The sequence below is a fragment of the Cuculus canorus genome, chromosome 2 (genome assembly GCF_017976375.1).
Source record: "Cuculus canorus isolate bCucCan1 chromosome 2, bCucCan1.pri, whole genome shotgun sequence".
In the NCBI taxonomy this organism is placed as follows: Eukaryota; Metazoa; Chordata; class Aves; order Cuculiformes; family Cuculidae; genus Cuculus; species Cuculus canorus.
In genome coordinates, this window is record NC_071402.1 from 48,561,377 (window position 1) to 48,582,073 (window position 20,697).

The following is a 20,697-nucleotide window of genomic DNA, read 5'->3' on the forward strand; positions in this document are numbered from 1 at the left end:
CCTCTGATCAGGGATATCTGCTTGTTGGCAATGGTAGGGGGATGCTTTGAGTCCTGTAGCATAAGCAGTAGTACTATGCTTTGGAGATGCTGTCAAATATGCTGGTTTTGTTGTGACTTGAAGATTGAACCTTTGTGTGTTACTGTGGGAAAAAAAAAAAAAGATAAGTGACCACCACAACATAAAACCTCTCTGGAGTGAAAAGTGCACTACCTGTGTGTCAATGGGATGATACCATGACAATAACAAGTTGTGCTTCAAGAGGTAGGAGGTGGCAGTGTTGGAGATTATGTACTAGCTGAATAAAGGCTATGAGGAGAAGACAGGCTGTGTGGCTGAGAAACATAGTAGGAGATGGTGGCCTAGTTGTACCAGCAATCTAGCCCAAAACGGGATGGTGAAGGAAGTCCTCATCTATAGTAATAAAGTAATTAGCTGTTCTTAAAGCACATTTTTTGGTGTCTTGTGTGAAAATCAGCAGTCTTAGTCTGGATCCCAGCGGACAAATATCCTTGCAATGGGAGCCACCAGAACTGACGCTGGTTGTTGCTCCTGTTGGCAGCCTGAGTGATGAGGTGGGGGGAAGAGCTGCCCTTGTCCCAGAGGGTTTGCTCCTGACTGTCAGGATGGGCTGATGGCTGTGTGAGAAGGCTTGCTCAGCTTGTGGGTACACTTGCTGTCTGATTGGTCTGCTGGGCTGTGCTTGTCATGTTATCCAAAAGTAGCAGCCTCCTCTACCGATTTAAGTGTAAAAACAAGACTAATGGCCAAATTCATACTCTCCATGTTTTTCACTAATTGTGAAAAATAGCAGTTTGCTTCTCCATCCTCCTGGCTTTACCAGCTTCTTCATATAACTGTGCTGACTTTTACTGATGGCTCCTCGTGTCTAATCATTTCTTAATGAAGCAGACAAATTTATTTTATTTTATCCTGCCTGAGCTTCTTTTTGTCGCTCACTCTTGTTTCTCTCCACTCCATTTCCACTCCAGGCAAAAATTATTTCCAGCTGAGAAGGGTTGGATGCGTGTCATTCCAGAGCAATTGTAAATGACCCTACAGATTTGCTTGCAAAAAAACAGAACATATTTTCCCTCTGTGCACACTCCCATTTCTCACTGAAAATGCATGCAAGAAAGGTCATACGGGGCCAGACCTGAGGGGTGTCTGTCTCTGTACCCCATCCCCACATCAGTGGCCAAGAGCAGATGTCTGCAGAAGAGAATAGGAACGGATGAGTAGGTGATGCATCTTATGTGGGTGTTATAAAGATGTTTCCCAGGTTCCCCCTCCAAGTTGTGTTGTGGCATAAGGACGTTTATCACTGAAAAGCAGATACTGGCACAGTCACGCTGGTCTGTAGGACGAATGGACCCCTTTGCATTTTCCTCTCAAACTGTTTTGATGGGAATGTTGATTACAGACAAGGTAAACTTGTTTGTATTTTATTCATTAATAGCAAACTATAAACTGCCCTGCCTCCCCTCCCCACAGGCAAAGCACTTGAGGAGATGCCAGGCAATTAAAGTACTTAAGACAGTAATTACAGTCAAATATACAACAAAAATCACTGCACATGAGGTTTTTTTTTTTTTTAAGCTTTGTTTTGTTCTCTGCCATTATTAAACCACAATTCTTGATTCACGAGTGAACAGGAATCTCTCAGCTGGTAATGCTAAAGTGTGCAACAAGTGTGCTTTGGTTCAGCTGCATATTTAATTACCTTTTTGACGGTCTTACTAGTGAATTCTTCACAGCTCTGAAACTCCTGGTTTTTAGATGGATTTTAGTATATAAAGCTGACACACCTCTGAGTCTTAGCGCTGATCATTAGGGGAGTGATAGCAATGCTGTCTTGAAACTTTCTTTCTTTTCTCAGTTGTTTTCTTATTCTACAAAGAGTAGCATCTCTCCAATTACTGTGATTCTTAGGAGGGGAAGACTGAATTGGGCTGAGGCATTCAGTTAATAGTCCATAGTTTACTTCAAATATTTAAATATTTAGTCTTAGCTGATGCATTTTAAACTTCAGAAATAAGCAACCACAAACTTCAGTCATGAACCTGTTAAATGAGTTAGTGTCCTATAAACTTGTGCGTATGCCAGCTCAATGTATTTTTAAGTGACATTCTTAGTGACTTCCATGTTCCAGATAAAGTACCCTTTAAAAAGACAGAAACTTAGCTGTAATGAGATCCAGCTGGTGTGCGTAAACCTTTCACATTACATTACATAATTAAGTTGGTAAAGTAATGTATGGGGAAAAGTGCTTGTTGCTTATTCGTTTGTACTGGAGTTTTACAAGGCTGTATAAATACTGTAAGTATTTAATGGGGGAAATGCAGAATTAAAAGCAAACAGCAGATGATGTATGGTACAAAAATGTTGTAAACCAAATGTGTAAAATTACTCTTTCACTACTTACTATTAAATGACAGGAACTTGACAGTGTTCTGAATATCACCTATGATAAAACAGCTTTCATAAGAACAATTTCCAATAGATTGGCTCGATCAATGTGATTAGTTTAAGGGTTGATCATTTTATGCTGGACAATATCAGAGCGTGGATTTTTTTGAGCGGTGTTTTGACTGGTCTTTTTATTCACTAAAATCTACACCACTGTGGTATTCAAAGCAGAGTATAGGCCTGCAGACTCATTACACCTTTTTACAAAACTGTGAAATACTTCTTCATTCATTTCAGTGGTAGAGCATGAGAGAGGAATGTAGGAAGGTGTTCTTTGCTCTATTGTCAATTTAGTTGCCTACCTTGCAGTTGTTTCATAAACATCCTAGAAAGCTCCTGAAAATATCAAACATGGAATGTGCCAAAAATGGTTAAAATGCAATACTTTGTCCTCTGAGAGACAAGCCCTGGCAACTCTTAGCTTGATGTTACTGCCCTTGGATGCCCTCCTGCTTTGCAGAAGGCTTTTATGCTCTTGCAGAGTCAGGAGAAGGTACTGTGTGCCTGCACTTCAGTGTCTACAGCAAACCTTGGTCAAGGGATTATTTTTTGGGTGCTGTCATCATCACCAGCAATTCCAAGTTGCCATGTTTAGTCTGTGAACTGGAACATGGGAGGCAGGAGCGTAGGGTCTGTTTTGCCAGCTTTGCTTACAGGGGTAGTTGCCTTGGGGAGAGGAGTGACTAGAAAAAAGAGGAGTCCAAAATTGCACGGATATTTGCTGCGTGATAATGAGTCTGAGCCCTCAGCTATCCTCATTTAAAGGGAATGGTCAGGCAGGTATCGTAATGTATTTAAAGCTTAGGCTATTGCTCTCGTCAAGAGGGTAATTTACAATAATTGCTGCTTTTAATAATGAACTGATAGATTTGAGGTGTCTGGATGCCCGCTAAACAGTTAAAGTGGCAACTTAATTTCAAGATTCTATTACTGGTCTGGGTATATTGACCTCCCGCTCTTCAGAAGAGGATATTGTGGGGTGATTTCCATAGCAAAGTTATATTGTGCTTGGGCTCCCTTCTGCAGAAGGGGAAAACACAATTTTGAATGAGAAATAAACTTTCACTTGCATGTGATTTATTCAATGAGAGGTGAAAAGAACATTCAGAATGTAAGTGAATGACAAATATTTTTTGGTTTTGTGGGTTTGTAAGTTCCCATAAATCAGTCAGCAAGTTCTCAGTTGTGACAACCACATCCCATGCAGCCACCATCTTGCACCACCAGCCAGCATCTTGCACTGCAGCCACCACAAAACTCAAGTGAAGGGCGCAATCAACCTGTAATAAGAGTGGCCAAATGAGTGGCATTAAAAAAACAGCGTGCCTGCTTGATTATTGCAGGTGGTCACTACACCAGCGTATTCTTTAATTCCCTCTCCTCTGTGAGCCCTCACCTTGCCACTTGCTAGTTGGTAAAGCAGTAACCAAAAACTCATTGTAAGGTTTTGTGGGGAAAACTTTTATTGGGTCATTCATAAGGATTTTAAGTTGCTCAGTGTTTTGTGATCCTGGTTACTCAGGAAAGAAGTCGTGTTAATGAGCATTTATTGTAAATGGAAAAGAAATTGGTGAAAAGCCTGAAGTAGTGAAGGTGAATGATTCTCTGTTTTTCTCTGTCTGCTTCTACAGGGTTCAGGTCCCTGCTGCTCCTAGTACACAAGGAGCTGTGTGGAACTGGCTGGTTTTAGGGTTTCCAGCATGAGTGAGCTCTGGACACTCATCTCTGTACCACCCAAATGTCCCATTAGAAAATGAGGGTAGGATGCATTGCTGCTCAGCAGCCTTGGATTGCTTGGCAAGTCTGCGCTTCTCAACAGCTTCTTGCCATGTACATGACTTGTGAACAGTGAGCAGAGTTGCCAAAGCAGTGGTTGAAGGTGCCGATAGGGATGTTTGTGAGCACCCAGCACCTTCTGTGCTCCTGCTGTGTGAAGTGGACTTGCTGGAAGCAAGGTGCAAAAGATTGCTTCAGCCTTAGAGTGGCCAGTTCTAATTCTCTGGTGGCCTCGATCCAAATGCTGGCCCGAACCGACACTGCTTGGCTTGAGATTTGGTGGGATCATGGTGCAGCAGGAATAAGAGACTCTTTGTGTTCTGTCATAGATACTTGTGATTAAACTTGATAGTCACGGGGCTAGATTTACTGCTGTGCTGTTTTGCATAGCACAACAGCACAAACACCCAGAGAGCAAGCAAATTTGATCAGTGTTTCCCAAGGATTGTGAAATTCTACTTCTGTATACATTTGCTGGATGAATTTTAAACATGATTTATAAAAGTGGCCTTTCCTTTTATAGTAAACATGATTTCCCTTTCTGCACGCCTGTAAGACAAATTTTCTTAGTCTGCAAGGTAACTTTTTCAACATACTATCCTTAATGTGGTTTTGGCTCGTCTCTCTTGTGCACACTTACCAGCTGAAGCTATTTAACTGAGATACGAAAGAAAAATATTATTTCTTCAGCATTTGGACCTAATACTGGCTTGCAAGAAATGTAGAGCAAGACAGACATTTGTTTTGCACTGTTCAGGAGCTTTCTAATATCCTCTGAAGTTTGCTGTGGTTCTTATTTTTGGTTTATTTCCTTGGTCTGCTGTTTTAAGTAGACTTTCTCTTGCTAATCTGCTGCCTGAAATACTCTTTGTTCAGGAAAGCAAGTCTCTTTCTGTTGTAATCAGGGCTAGGAATTCAGCTGCAGGGTCACTCTTGGTGCTGTAGAGTTCACTGACCACGTTTTGCTTCTGGCAGTCCTAGCTTTGGCCCCTTTACACAGATCAATGCCAGGCTAACCCCATTTATTGCTACTACTGAATCAAAACTCTGCTTCTCCTATTTAATTTAGCTCAAAATAGACATAATGCAAACAAGCGTCAGCATGGCAAAAGAGCCAGAAGAAGGGGAGGAAGGAAAAAGGGACTGAGGGGTTTTTTGAGTTAAGATACTAAATGGTGCCAGGCTTCAGATAGGAGGAATTAGCTTGCACTGCATTGTTAGACCCTTTGTAAAAATCAATTATCATCAATTCTAATTTGCACGTGAGTATGAGAGTTTATCTGCTTGTCTTTGGTTCCCATTTTGTGTTTTAAACTATTTCTAATGTAACTACTACTGCTTAAGTGAAGCCATGTGTTTAGATTTCTTCTTTCTGCGTCCTGGAATTGAATCTTCTGGTTTGCTTTGTTTTGCCCCCGCGAGGTGAACCTCCATCCTTATTGCTAGATGCCTTTTATGAGTTTCCATGTCTTCAGCCTCTTAGAAACTCCCAGACTTGCTTGTGGTCAAGTCAAGCTGCTGTTGGCAGGAGTGTATTATTCTCAGTGAAGCTGCTCGGTGCTGAGCATTGTGCAAGGCTTGCATCTGTAAGACGGGTTAAGAGGTTTTGCTCTAGCAAGTGTGTGGCAGGTAGACTCCTGTGGCTGTCAGACCCCATGACTGCAATATATTTTTTTTTCCTGTATCTGTGGGACACATCAATATGAGAAAATGTTGGGATCATCAGGACCTTACTTGAAGTTTAGATGACAGAATCTTTATGGTGTGGTTGGCATCCAGCCACCATTCCTGGCCAGGGCTGGAGTTACCAATTCCACTTGCCACACCTAATTCCACACAGCTTGTCAAATATGTGGAATAAGGCACACACATACCCTCACCAGTTGTTGTCTTCTGGATTGAAGCTCTGTGGGCTGTGCAAGACAGTGTGGGTAGAAATCACTGTTTAGTGTTTCTGTTGAAAAACAAAACAATCTTGCCACACATCCTTCTACTCCACTCCCCCTTTCCCCCAGGAAAACGTTCCTCCAAACTATTCCCGTTTGGCTTTTCTACTCCAGGGTGGTGGTCAGCAGAGATGAAGCACTCTGTCAAGTGTGTTTGTAACAGGATGGGAGATGGCTGCCATGAGACAGATCTACAATTTAGGAATTGTTGCTGAAGTTAGTTTTTCCTACCCTCTACTAGATGATCACCACAAGACCCCTGAAACCTTTCCTGTTTGATTCAAGTGCTCTTTTATTTCTGACATTACAATTAATCTGCTCCTGAAGGCAAGCTTGTTGAGTATTTGTCCTAGAGGGGAGTTGAAGGTCTGTCAACTTAAATGTGATGGTGAGTTGTTTTTTTTTCATTTCACCACCCTTCTCCCCACTCTTGCCAATTAAATGCTGCTGCCTCCTTTTGCCTGCCTCTTTCTTTTTTTTACAGGCTTTTGTTTTTTCCAATGGAGGACGCTGTGCTTCCCCACTCCCACCACACACTTTGTCTCTGTTGCCTCCTTTCCTTGCCTCTTGCAGGAAGAGCAGTGCTTCAGCATTTCTGCTTTCCTCCCCTTCCATGCTGGGGAAAGAGGTGATGGTTTTCTGCACTATTCCTCTGGGAGACAAATCATCAAGGAAGACACAAGCTGTAAGGGTTTCCTGATGTTTCCCTCAAACTTACCTGGTTCCAGATAAAAACCTTTGCAGATGTTATCGCCCAGACTTTGTCTGGAATTGGTCTTTTAAAGACACCAGATGTGTTGCTGTGTGCAACTGTCCCTTCATCTGCTCCTTTAGCTGTCAAGTCCTCCTCTTGTGATAGTTTCTTCTGTTTATCAGGTCTCTATTGGAATGTAGTAGTGATTTTTCACGTGTTTTTAAAAGTTATTATTTCATTGTAGTTGGTGCTTGTCTCTACTTGACACTTTCTCCTGCTTTTCATACTCAAACTGCACTTTTAAAGGTTTTTGGTTTGTTTTGTTACTTCCAAATTTTGTAGCGTTGATCCTCTTTTAATTTTTTTTGTCTATTGCAGAAGCCAGGTGTAGTTCAGAGATGTCAGTTTGGACCTATAGAGTATGTTTCCCCTTATTGGTACCATCTTAGTGGTTATCACCACTGAAGATATTCAGTGTGTTTGTTTTCTCTAACTTTACTGAGGCAAAATCTTCTACCCTATTCTAACAAAAGATTTCTTCAGCTATTATTTTTAGTGAGGATAACTTACTGCCAACTCAGTAATTAAATAAGTCGAGCTTCTTGTTACAGTACAGCCTACCAGAAGAGAAATTTCATACCTATGTGCTTACCCCACAGTGACTGGTCCGGCTGTGGCAAGTGACAATATGTGTCCTGGATTGTTTCACTTAACTTCTATATATTTAAAAAGAAAAAACTGTGTATTTTGTCTAGCTTTCATTTTCTTGATGAAGCTGCTGGCTGTCTTTTTAATTTCAGGCTGTTCTTTGGAATCATCTAATGATGTGGTTCTTCTCTGTTTTTTGGTTTCTGTATCATGTCACAGCTGTATGTACTGTAAGTTTATGTTAATGTGTCTTTACTTATTGCTTTTTCAGTTTCATCGAAATATACCTTTGAGGGAATAAAAGCCAATAGCTAAAGTGAAATAGGCATTTCTTGTTGATTGACAGACACAGTCTTTCTGCTTCTTGAAGCATTTTCAAGTCCTTATGTTGTCCAAGCACTGGTGCTATGTGTGTTAGTGATGTCTAGAAAAACACAAACGCGGACTTAGAAGCAGGTCATACCATCCAAAGAAATGTATATCACATAAGCTTTCATCCAGTATTCTAAGATTATTAGCAGTGTCTGTTGTGGTGTTGGGTAAAGTAAAAGCCTTTTAATATAAAACCAAGAGTTTGCTGAGATAGATAGTGGAGGTCATTCAGTCTGCAATTAGATAGGGTACTATTTCTTCATGAGTTTGGCAGTTGCAAGGATGGCTTTTGTTAGCATATAGCACATGGCTATATAGATTTGGGGTTAATCTACCCTTATTGAGTAAAATTAGCTGCCAAATGGTTGTTTTTATCATATGAGCTGCAATGACTACTGGGAGAAACCCCTACAGGTCTGAAAACAATAATAATCAAAATTGTGTTTCTTAGCCTTGGATCCTAAAGTATCTTTTACACATAATGGAATCAAATGAACCAAGTCTGAAATATGCTTTGTTCGTATGCCATATGGTTGTTGTCTTGCCAAGCACTTTTTGCCTTCCAGAGCTGACTCCTGTGTTCTCCTTTCCTCAAATCCTGCCCTTCACTAAACAAAAAAAAAATTGCCACTTGACCCCCATAGCCGTATGCCTACCGCTCCTTTTCTGCCTTTGTCCTTAAATACTTTCCCAGCATTTAAGAAAATTTCAAAACACTAGAAAATAAGTAAAACAAACAAAAACTTTCATGTGCTACTGCATTGAAGGAGCCTTTTGAATTGAACCACAGCTGTATATAGCTTCATTCGGACTTTAGCCCCTTCCTCTGAGCCACCAAAAAAGCATACCTACTACTCCAAGGGATTTAAAAAATCTGAAGATGGACAGATTTCAGTGTGGGGAGGCTTTAGGTAATTATCTGATGGTTTTTGGTTCAGGTCCTGTGTGCTGTGTAGACAGTCCATTTCCAGAGCTCTGTGGAGGTCTCTGTCATAGCATGCTGCCTCATATGTGTTTTTAGCAGGAGACTGTTTCCTGTCCCTGTACCAAGAGCATCTGTGTTATGCTGCCTGTCCCGAGGTGTTAAGTAACCCACATACATTTTGAAATAGTTAATAATAATACGATTTTTCTCGTGATAGTGTTTGGGCTTTTTCATTCTCCTGCTTGTTATGAAATCTGTAGGCTGATAATTTTAATGGGAGTTACAAGAGGAGAGGGAAAAGTCCCAGCTAGCCTTGGAAATGCATGGGATCGTGTCAGAGCTGAGTAAACGCTCCCTATTGCAGTCTGTCTTAACAAGGACTTCCAAAAAGACTGTCGTTTCAGTAAGTTCAGCTTTTATCCTTTTCTCACACTGTCCTCCCCTATGGCAATCTCTGTCTCTCTGGTGGGGCATCAGTAGATTATCATTTTTAAGAGACTGTGTCTTTGCTTTGCTGAGTTCAACTTTGGAGACCTGCTGGGAGGAAAGGTGGACAGAAAAGTGAAGAAAAACCCAGCAATTACTCTGGACTCTGAAAAGTTGGTCCTTTTTGCCTGTAGCATTGTGTTGCATTGATACTGAAGCGAGGGATGTATAATTTAAGATAATGATTTCATACTGTGTTACTAATTCTCTACCAGCCTGAACTGTAACTTTCAACATTGCGGTTCTGTTTACATCTTCATCATAAATTAGATAATTATGAATGTATGGCTTTAAAGCCCTTTTGTGCCTTTTTTTTCTTGCTGCAGTTAGGTTACATAGATGAAGCTATCTATCTCTTTTATTGTCTAGTCTCATAATTACTAAGTGGATGCAATGTCTTCAAAATTACGATTCTGTCTGAGAGTATTTTATTATTGGTTGCTGCAAGAAACATCTGGAGAGTGCTTAAAGCTCTTGTGTGTTACAGCATTTCCAAGGCACGGTTTTATTGGATCCTAATAATTTGTTCCTTTTCTTTTTCCCCTTCATATGGCAGGAAGAGCTAATAGAGGCTTTTTTGTGTTTTTCTTAAGTCTGGTGAGGTGATCCCAAATACAAAATTCTTCCGATAGTCCAAAGGTGGGGGTTTTGTTGTTTGCATGTTCAGTCTGAAGTAGAGAACATTCTGTTGATATGTCCAAAAATGCATTTTCTTTAGATGGGTCAGTATTATCTCCCTCTGCTCCTGGGCAAATTACTAAACTAAATTTAAAAAGTGCAGAGGAAAGCAGGCGGCTGGCTGATTCAAAGGGAGAGGCTATGTTTTTCATCACCACCCTTTCAAAGCCTCTCTGAATCAAAAGAACCATTGGATTGCGAAGGCAAGACCTATGCCACACCAGAAGCTCCCAGTTCAGCAATTTTCCCAGGGTAAAATTATAACTCATGTTTCCTCAGCACAGGCTGTAACTGGCAACGTTCCTTCTACTTCTAAGGGTGAAATTGCTGGGGGGGGAACAGACATCTAATGTGCCTCTGGAAGTTTTACAATGGGTGTTAGCCTCCCTTTGTGGAAAGGTAGACTTCTGGAACATACCCAAGGGCAGGTGCTATTCAAACTGGAGTGTAAATTTACTTCAAATAAAGGCAGTACAGCCTTATTTTTGTTCAGTTTGAAAATTAAATTTAAAGAAGATAAACCCTTTTCTCAAATTTTGGCAGTTCTTTATGATCTTCCAGTTATCCCACTGAAGTCTCCATTTTCTTCAGTCTTTAAAATATTCAGATATGACTGCAATTCAAGATGTTAATCTTTATTCATGTACTACTGATAGGATCTTAACTTGCAAACAAAACAGATTTTAGCAATGCTTGTTTTTTTGGTGTTCCTTCTCACCAGAAGATTATCAGACAAATTGCAAGCTCGGAACGAGAAGCATGTAACCAGCTGGTTTCTTTCCTACTTAAATTTTGACACCAACTTTAAGGATTTGTTTAACTTTGTATTCAAATGTACCAGCATGAAGTCCTTGCCTTTTAAACCAGGGAGGGAGTGTTGGGGTTTTTTTTTGTTGTCCTTTTCTTATGTAAATACTTAAATATGTGCAGAGTGCCTGATAGAAGTGGATAAAATGCAACACCACTTGAGTAAGAAGTCTTGACAAAAATTTACATTATTATGTCTCAGCCTATGAGGCATCCACCTGGGAACAGTTGAAGATGGATTCCAGTGTTCAGAGCTCCTTCCCGTATCCATTTCTTCTCTGAACCCCACAAACGTGTGGAGTGGAGGTGGCTGTTTCTTGCCATACTTCATTGGTGCAGGAGATCCTCTGTCCCTCATGGAGGCAGCAGGAGCTGTTGGCTGCTCTGTGCTGGGCTATTCCCAGCAATTGAGGAGAGCTGCTTGAGCAGCTGCCTCTTTCTGGGAGGAGGTATAGACTATGAGTGGATCCCCAGCGTACATCTGCCAAGAACCTGGCGGGCCACACCTCTTGCAGCAGGCATGAAGTGGTCCAAGGTGTTTGAATCGATGTTGCTGCTTGCCAGAATGAAAGAACGAGAACTGTTGTGTTGTCTGTCCTTTGCTGAAAGGTTAGACTCCCTTTGTGTGCTTGCTTTCCTGTGAAGTACAGGTGAATTCATGTTGTCTCTGTTACCTGAGGTTTGATAGAGGTAAGAGAGGAAAAGTGACCCGGTTTCCAGGTTTAAACAAAAGTAAATTAAACTATTCTTGGAACTGCAGAAGAAAAGACTTTTGTATCAGTTGTCCTGTTGTGGGCAGGGTTGCCAGGCTGCTAAAGGCAAACCTGGCAGCCTCTTTCCCATCTTTAGAACTGTGTTTCGTTTTTCTTTTTTTTTTATTTAAAAAAAAAAGTACCCATGATGACTACAACCTTTCTTCACTGACACTAAGGGATCTGTTGGTACTTTACTGGCTTTTAATAGTTTTTGTAGCATCTGGTAGGATCTCTCTTTTGACTGTGAGAATAAAGAAAGCTGAGCGAAGGTCACTGAGGTGCCTTGCTATGCACCTCATGAAATATTTTCAGCTCAGGCTGGGGAATTATGCTTCATTTGGGTCACTCCTAAATAAATTTTATTGCTAGTTTGTGTAGAAGCCAATGCGGAACAGAGTAGCTCGTGGTGGAGCCAAGTGGCCTGAAATGCTAGGCATCCAGTCCACCCCTATCATAGGACACCATTAGAAGCAGCAAGTCTGTTGACCTTTGATCCCATGTCATCCTGTGTCTAAACACTGTGTCCTTCAGCATGGTTAGGGGATGTTTTTGCCTGCTGCATCCTTGGGTAAACACCCTGTGATTATGTAGTGTTGGGTGGGCAGTGATGTGCTGTGCAGTAATTGAGAGCAGCTTTCAAATCTGGTTTTGCTTGTAAATTAAATGGCCGCTTTTCCCAAGTGAGAATCAAATCAGCACATCTGAAGACCTTAGGAGTTGTCTACTTCCATTATGAAAGCCAAAGTGGCTAGTGGAAGTGTGTGTGTTTGGGGTAGTGAATCTAGGCTGTACCCCCCAAGTTATGTGCCACTTTTTTTTCAATAGTGCAATGGATATATGCCAAAGATCCTGCTTGCATAAAGGACTTAAGTCCAGTCCTGTATCAGTCACTTTTGTCACTTGCTTGACGAAAGCAAAGATGGTGTACATACCAAGAAATGGGCAGGTAGTGCAGGATACTAGAGCTTTGCTTTCAGGGCTTGAATGGGCTGGGCTCAGCACCACATAGCCAAACAAGCAAGGGGCTGAATGAATCTTCCATAAAGAGTACAAATTTATAGAATACCTTTAGGGAGATCTGAAACTTTTGTCTGCAATTTAAAGGCTATGGAGAATCACCTTTGGAGAAGTTTATAAGCACTTGAAAAGATACGTCCTGTATCTGTAAACTTGACCTTCTCCAGGTTTTGGACTCGCCTTTACTGAAATACTAGTATAACACGGGTCTTCATTTTACTCCTGCCTTTATCCTTAAATCCTGTTCTCCAGTTAGAGATTTTTCTTAAGCTCTCAGTGTACAGTTTCTGGTGAAGGTGTGGTTAGAGCTGTTCTGCTGCAGTTGTGTGCTGCAGACTTGGCTACTGGGCACTGGGATTCTCAAAGTGTCTTAAGCCTCTTGTCTAAGGGCATTTTGAACTGTCCTGCGAGTCTCTCAGTAGGCATCTCTCTCTATACAGCACAAATACCTCGCTTCCCTCAGCCCCGTTGCCTTGCATTTGGTTCTCTGCACCTGTGGCATTTATTCTAGGTCCCGATCAGCTCTGATGAAATCCCATCAAGGTTCATTTTACTGAGGAGATGCAACCACAGTCTCTCCAGCGCTCACAGCACCGAGTGGGTGCGTGTGCTCACTAGCACCTGCATCTTGAGGAGGAGGAGGAGGCTGTGAGCAGCCAGCGTGTGGGATGTGGAGCAAGGGACCCCCGTCTCGAGGGGCCGGATCGGTGCTCCACCCCAGGGCCAGTGTCTCTGGGACAAAGAGGATGTAGCAGTTAAAATTGCCCCATCAGGTAAGTGCTCCGGTCACCTCTGCTGTAGCCACTTTAGTGTGACAAGAGGTCTATCATTGCTTTTGTAGGCCTGATCTGTATGTGGGCTACTGTGGCTTATAGAAGACAGCCTAATGCAGTTCCTGGCACCTCCAGGAAAGGGTTTCAGCCAAGGCTTCGTTTCATCATGGTCTATACCTTATGCCCTGGCTCTGACAGACCCCTCTGGGTATTTCTGACCTCTCTCTCAGGCAGGCTTATAGCACCCTTCACCTTCCTAAAATGCATTGCTGCATGTATTTCTGCAAATAATACTGAATGCTGCAAACATGGCACGAATGGTGGCAGAAACGAGTAGTTGCTTATTATCATGGTAGGTCTTGTGCTGTGCTTGGGTGCTTCAGCATCTCAAGGAAGACTTCCTAACTTCTCAAGCTCTCCATTGTATTTGACTGTCTTGCATAGAATAATTTGACCCTGTGTCACATGTTGACAGACATTCAGGATTTAAAATGAGACTTTTCTTCCAGAGGCTAAAATAATAATTCTGGTACTATTGCTGTGTCTCAGGGGACCTGGTATCTCTGCTTACTCTGGCACTAAAAAATTGCAGCTGGCAGTGTTTTGGGCCTGTTTCTCACACAGCACTCAAATGCAATTGTTTTGGAGTTCTGCTTTATAAACATAATTTGTAATGTTCAGAGTCAGCACCCTAAAGCTCACAGCTGCAAGGGAAAGAGTAGTCGGATTATATTGATGAAAGGCAAAACATGACAGTGCAATTGGCATATTTTTGCTGGGGGAAATCACAGAATCACAGGATCAAATGATGCACTACTTCTTTGTTTTGCAGACCCAGTGGCACTGGGACAGCCCAACTGTCTACTCAGAGCTACCAGTCATCAGTGTAAGGGTGAAGAAGCGGAAGGGGTATGAATGTGCTCACATGTCAAGACTTTTTGCCAAATATCTGGGCAACTTCTTTGTGCTTCTGCACTCTTCAGAGCAAAGGTGAAGAGAAGGCATCACAAATGCAATTTTCGTTGTCTACACTGTGCACATGGTCATCTTTGGCCAGCTTGCAGGTCTCTGTCTGAGGGACCAGCACAACCTGGTGTCATCTGTGGATGCAGTGTACCATGACCATAGCCAGAGAATTTGGTGTGAGGACATCACCAGCCCACAGAGGTGCCCAGGGTGGGGCTTTCCCCTTCCAGCAAGATGAGCACCTGGACTTCCTGGACACATAGCTCTGTATCTCTGGCTGCTGGCTGCACCTTCCAGAAATACTGTTTGTGCTGTACTGATATTGTTTATGTTGAATAAATGCTTTCTCCAACCTCTTTGTTGTGGCAACTGTTTTTGCTGAATTGAAAAAAAAAGTGGGGGTACCTGTTTAAGCACTGTGGTGAGACAGGGTCATGATTTTTTTTAATCTCTAATGAAATGTTTGTTTTGAAAAAGTGTAGCCTCAAAAATGGGGACACCTTTGTGGGAGCCAAATATGAGAGTAGTCCTAATGTTCCTAGTTTGGATGATGGAGTTGAAGTGGGCTTTCCTGTATCCCAAAAGCCCCGCTAAACATCAGCCTAGAGTTTATTTCATAGTCGGATGCATAGCTGTCCATGACACTTGAGTGGTGTCTGCTTTGTGCTGAAGGAAAAGAGATTTGTCTCCAACTTCTGAAGCTTATTCACTGTTTGGATGCATTCCCTGTATAGTGGGATGTATGTGTTCAAAGGAGACTTCTCTGAAAGTGGCTGATGCGGCCGTGCTAACTGCTCTTGCCAGCTGTTCCTGGGCACCAAGCTTCTGTGAGGAGAAACATCTCTCGTGTCTTTCTGTTGTGCAAAAAAAGATAATGAATAAAGACAGATTCCATGTTCTAGAGTAAACTGCTACATGACTACTGTTTCTAATGTCTAGACTAGATAAGACAAGCTTATCCTGTCCTCCCCCCAAAAAATCCAAGAGTTTGAAATATGTAACTTCAGGTTTCTCAGCAGTAATAATTGTTTGGGCTGTGTAAATAACACTTCTGAAACCACTTCTGTTCACAGCGGTCTAACGTGAGTGAATATTTTAAGGGGAGGAGGAAACCTCCTGTTTCTTCGATTAATTTTTTTTTTTTTGTAAACTTAGCAGCACATTGTAGTAACTCATGTTCTTCAGTTATCTCTTATTTCTTCTACTTGCTACCAGATTGATATTGTTTCTATATTGTTGATGTTTGGTACAGTTGCATGAGTGCACATCTCAACCCTACAGCTATTGTGTTTTTTCAGCCCAGGTGTTAAGGCTTATTCTTTAACAATATTCTTGAATGAACTTCAGAAGAAGGAGATACTGAAGAAAAAGGCAGGGAGGAGAGGGATCTGAAAGCTCTCCTCCATGATCCTCAGTTCTCTTTGGTAGAAAGAGTTGTAAATCGTAAGGATTTTTGTAAATCCCCAGGAAGAGGAGTTCAGGGAAGGCTGCTTTTGCTCCATTTGAGCCCAAGGAGTGCTTGCCTAGAGCAGAAAATGAGAAGCAGGTTCAGATATACTGAAAAGACCTGCGCCTATGAACTGCTAGTTGGAAGGCTCAAAATACTATCAAGAAAGTGGAGGTCTCAAACTGCTCTAATAGAGCAGTGTTTTTTATGTACTGAAACAAATGCCTTTAACCTGCCTGATGCAAAGATTTTAGCACTTTTAAATATGTAGTTTGAATAATAAATTGATTCTGATTTCAAAGAAATGAGTTCTGATTTCTAGAGTTGTTGGGGGGAATATTTGAGTACAGAGTATTTGAAGTATTTTGGTCTACAGGAGCTATTGCAAAAGCTGGGATTTCCTGTTCTTATTTAATCTTTTGTATGGTAAATGTTAAAATTTTTGAGAAGAAAAGGTAGCAAGTGAAAAATGGACTGTTGTCAGATTGGGAAGGTGGCTGCCTATCCAGCCTGTGCGGCTGCTACCTGTGCTTTGTGTCCCACTCATGAATAAAGTTGGTGTGATTCCCAAGGCAGACGTCTGTCATCTCTCATGTGGCAACAGCCATACCTGAGCTATAAACCATTCCTGGGTGCAAATCTCACCTGCCTGACACCAAGGAGGTCTTCTGGAGAGCATTTTGATCCTGTTTGTGATCAGCTGTTCTAGATAGCTTGCAGGATCTCATTGAGTTTAGTTTTTATTACTCCCTTCTCTCCTCCTGTAATTATTTGTAAGGAATTATATTTGTAATCACTTTACGTAGTAGAAGCTTAATTTACCAGCAGTGCACTGTTCTGACTACTTTTTACCTAAGCTTGTTCACTTTCATATTTGCAGTAATCCAATGCAAGCCGTGTATTTCTTGTGAGAGACTATTCACCGCTGTGTTATCCTTTCTGTAGCTGAACCAACCCAGTGATTTAACTACTGCAGTAATTTAACTTTGATCTGCTAAATGTCGCCGTTGTCTTAATACCATACCCATTGGATCTTCAGTGCTGGGACTGTGCTAGCGGATTGTGTCACAGGAAAGAAACTTATTTTTTGTTAAGCACTCTGTTCTCTGAATCCCATTACTGTTTTAATTTCTTTGGAGCAACTGCAGTAGAAATACCATTGCCTTATTTCAAAGTGGTCTCCAAAACAGTAGTGAGCTGGTTTTATCTAGGGAAATGTACTTCATGAGCTAAGGCTCAAGGAAGGTTAGCATTATTGTATTTAATATCTAAGCATTGAGCTGATGGGTTCTTGAGGCACAATAAATGCAGGTAACTTGAAGGGGGAATGTTGAAAAGGAGGGAACTTCAATAAGATAGTAAAAGGTTTTATTATAGAGTGCCTTTATTTCTTCAGAATTTTAGTAGATAAACTGTGTAAATGGCAGCTTGATAAAGTCTTATTTTTCAAAACTGGTTCCCTTTTCTTATGGATTGGTTTGGAGGGTTTTTTTGACTTGTAAAATGCCCACAGTCCGTTGACCTATCTCCCATCCTGGCAGTGATGTTTATACTACACATTCTTCTACTGCTTCGTGCAGCTGGTGCTATCGCAGCAATGCTGAATGAGGTCCCAGCCTAACTACAATATTAACCCTGCAAATCTGTTCATTTTCTCCTGAGCAGCCCCAGGCAGGGTATACAGGAGAATGTGTCCAATTGAGAAACTATTACAGGCTTGGTGGTGCTGCAGTGTGCTAAATTGCAACAGGGCTGTGTTTTTCTGCCAGAGAGTATCCTGCTAAGGGAGGTGGTGATGTCTGTCTCATACAACGTACAGAATTTGTTTTTTGTTTTAGTCTCAGCCTTCACTGATGATTTTTATATTATTTTTAATCTGTCTGTCTGCTTTTAAGCGCTGAAATGTGTTCACTTTTCAACACATGTTGCATTCCTTCTGCTAATCGTGCAATACGTGCTTTTTTCCCCCTCGTTTGTATCACTTCTTGCTTTCTTACTTTCACCTTTCCAGTTGTTTTTAATTTTTTCTTCATTATTTTACTGAATATCACACTGCAGATCAGTAGCATCTTGGGAGGTGGTTGTACCACATAGCATTTATAGCAGACATTAGTTTTGCATAGCGTGTGTACCTTATTTTGTCTGGACTTGTCTTCATTGTGCTGCAGGCACCTCCTTAAGCAATTGCAGTGATTAAGCATAGTATTTCTGCAAATTTGTATTAACTTCTGCTTATAAAGAAACAGAAAACTTAACCCTCCACACACACACACATCTAAACTAGATGTTTTTCTTCATCCTCTTCATTTTTATCAGTATTTGACCTAAGCTTGCTTTTGCATATGGAAGAAAATTAGTTCTAAGTGCCTTGTGGTTTATGGATGCCTTTCGTTACATATTACTTGGATTTATTGTGCAACACTGGCCTGTAAATCATTTCAGTTAGACGTTTACCTGGCTCGTGTTGCCTTTATGGTTTGAGTCTTTAACAGTCATGAAAACTGGAGAAATGCTGTTTTCAGCGGCACCAGGCTTTGCTGGTCTGAATAACCCGTAACACACTCTCACAGCCGTGCTCTGCTTCTGCAAGGGTTGCTGCCAAGCTCTACAGAGATGTTTACAAGGAATCCATTACCTTTTGCAGCAGAAAGACGTGTTGAAAGAACAAAGAGAGTTTTGTGATGAAGTGTATCTGACTTCTTGCTGCTTTGCTTACCTTTTAAATGTAAAACTTAGTAATTTGCAAAGGCTTTTAGTTCTCAGGGCATCCCTATATTATTCCACCCGGTAGAGAACGGAGCTTTCCTTCAGTCGAAAGCTGGGTTGTCTCAAAACTGCTCTTGAATGCATTTCTATTTTAATCCCCAACTTTGAATGCAGCCTGCCTTACTGGCTCCAGCAAATCGCCCTGCCCTGCCCCACCCGCCGCGCGCGCAGGCTGTGTCTGCTGCTTGCTGGAGTTACATCTCTTCCTTTGTGACTAAAAGTTGGTTTCATCAGCAAAGCATCGGGTCCTGCTTTGCTCTCGGAGCTTGCTTGCCTTGGGAAGTTGCTCAGACCTGCAGCCTATGCGGGGCACGCGGGGGCATCTGTCAGCATACGCATAACTTTTAAATGGAAAATGTCTTTCTCAAAGGCTGTCGATGTCCAGTGGTCTGCAGTCCATGAGCAGTTGACTAGTCCAGGTGTTTCTGCTTCTGTTTCCGTGCTATGTGAATTGGGAATTCGAGAGAAGAGTGTGCAGGATGGAGGAGTTGAGGGTTTGTATTTCTGTTCTGACTGTACAGGGGTCATCTTAATTAAGGAAAATAGTAATTGTTCTTGGTCTTTCTGTCTGCAGCTCTTTCTGTCAGAGTCTTTATCAGCTCTTAAATATGAGAATGACCTTTTTTGGTATGGGTTGTCTGTCATGAGCAGTATTCAGGAAGAATTTGTTTTATTGAACATGATTTCTACTTTGTGGGTTTTTATTACGGCATTTTGCCCCACTTCACGTGTTTAAAACATAGCCAGTTAAGACTCTTAGAGCTGGATTGATTTTTTTAAACCTGCCAAATATTTGTCTGTGCTTTAATAAGATAGAAGTCATAAGCTGACACAGTGAGACAGTGCTATTGACTTGAGACTGTGGGTTTCGGTGAGGTTTTTAAGGAGATCATTAACCCAGGTCTATCTCTTCACAGGACAGTCGGCCCAATATGTCAAGACCTCTGATCACTAGATCCCCTGCATCTCCATTGAACAATCAAGGCATCCCCACTCCAGCACAGCTCACAAAATCCAACGCACCAGTTCACATTGATGTGGGTGGGCACATGTATACCAGCAGCTTGGCCACGCTTACAAAATATCCTGATTCCAGGTAACTTTAAATGTTCTGCATGTCTTTGGCAACTCCTTTTCTTCCATTTCATGCTTGGACGTCCTGGGGCTGTCTTAGAATGATAAATTTAGTTCCTTTTGTTTCAAAATTAAATTAGGTTTCTTTGTTCATACGAGGTTAGAGACTGACTTTTCTTTCCCTGCTCCATTATGTTTCAGACAAATGGCACTGCTGCAAATCCCTGTGTGCGTATACTAAAATGAAGTTGATGTTAAAGAGCACTTACTTTCTTCTTCCTAGAATTCTGGTTTTATGCCAGGGTACTCGCTCTGTGGTTTATTACATTCAAAAACTGTAGCAATACTGCATTTAATTCCAAAGGTGGGAGTGTTGGGGTGTTTGTTTTTTTCTTTCGGAGCAGTAACCGCTCTCCTGCAGTGTCAACACGTAATCGCAGATGTGTCACTTGAGGTAAAGGCAAGGTTGTATGTAACAAAGTACAGGACAGCGTTAACTGAATACTTTTTGTAAATTCTTAGGACTTTTCAAATAATTAGACTCTTAAGTCTTATCTGTCTTCTAAATGAAGCATTTGCGACTCGGGTAGCTTTCTGGTATTAAGTATGTATGAGCAAGTTGTATATGTAGAATGTATTAAATGTGAGTGCAGCTTTAAGAAAACAACAGTGCACTGAGCACAATACGTGTGGATATTACATGGTGGTGATGGCACATAAACACTGTAGTGATCTTGTCATTCTAAGAGTTGGTTATCTGTTAGCTGGTGTTGATTGTGTCCACAGTATTATTCTATATACCTTGCCCTTCACTGCCCAATCCTGCTTTCGAGGAAAGGCAATGTTACATTCATGGTCTTTCCAGCATTTGAGGGCGGAGTTTTTTAATTTCTTGATCCCACAACTCTGACTTGCCTTTGCGAAGGGTACAGGGCACACTTCGTGGGATGCGATTTTGTTCTAAGCATGGATTTTACTGGTGCTACTGCCTTTGCCACGTTGCCTACATATTTTCAAGTGGGATTGGAATAGTGCTTCTGCTGCTAGGAGCTGACAGGTCTAGGGGAAGAAAACAGTATATAAAGGCATATAAAAGAG

The 20,697-nt window shown here is 41.6% G+C and overlaps 1 protein-coding gene across 6 annotated transcripts in view; it reads left to right on the forward strand.

Moving 5' to 3' along the window:
* Window positions 1-20,697, forward strand: part of KCTD1 (potassium channel tetramerization domain containing 1) — a 100,746-nt gene that overhangs the window by 47,436 nt on the left and 32,613 nt on the right. For 4 of the 6 annotated variants that reach the window (XM_054057466.1, XM_054057468.1, XM_054057469.1 and 1 more), the window contains exon 2: window positions 19,443-19,621. In XM_054057466.1, the coding sequence (XP_053913441.1) occupies window positions 19,443-19,621 (179 nt within the window). Of the gene's footprint in view, window positions 1-17,134; window positions 19,020-19,442; window positions 19,622-20,697 lie in introns of those variants that run through there. The other 2 variants (XM_054057465.1, XM_054057464.1) reach the window with 2 other exon arrangements.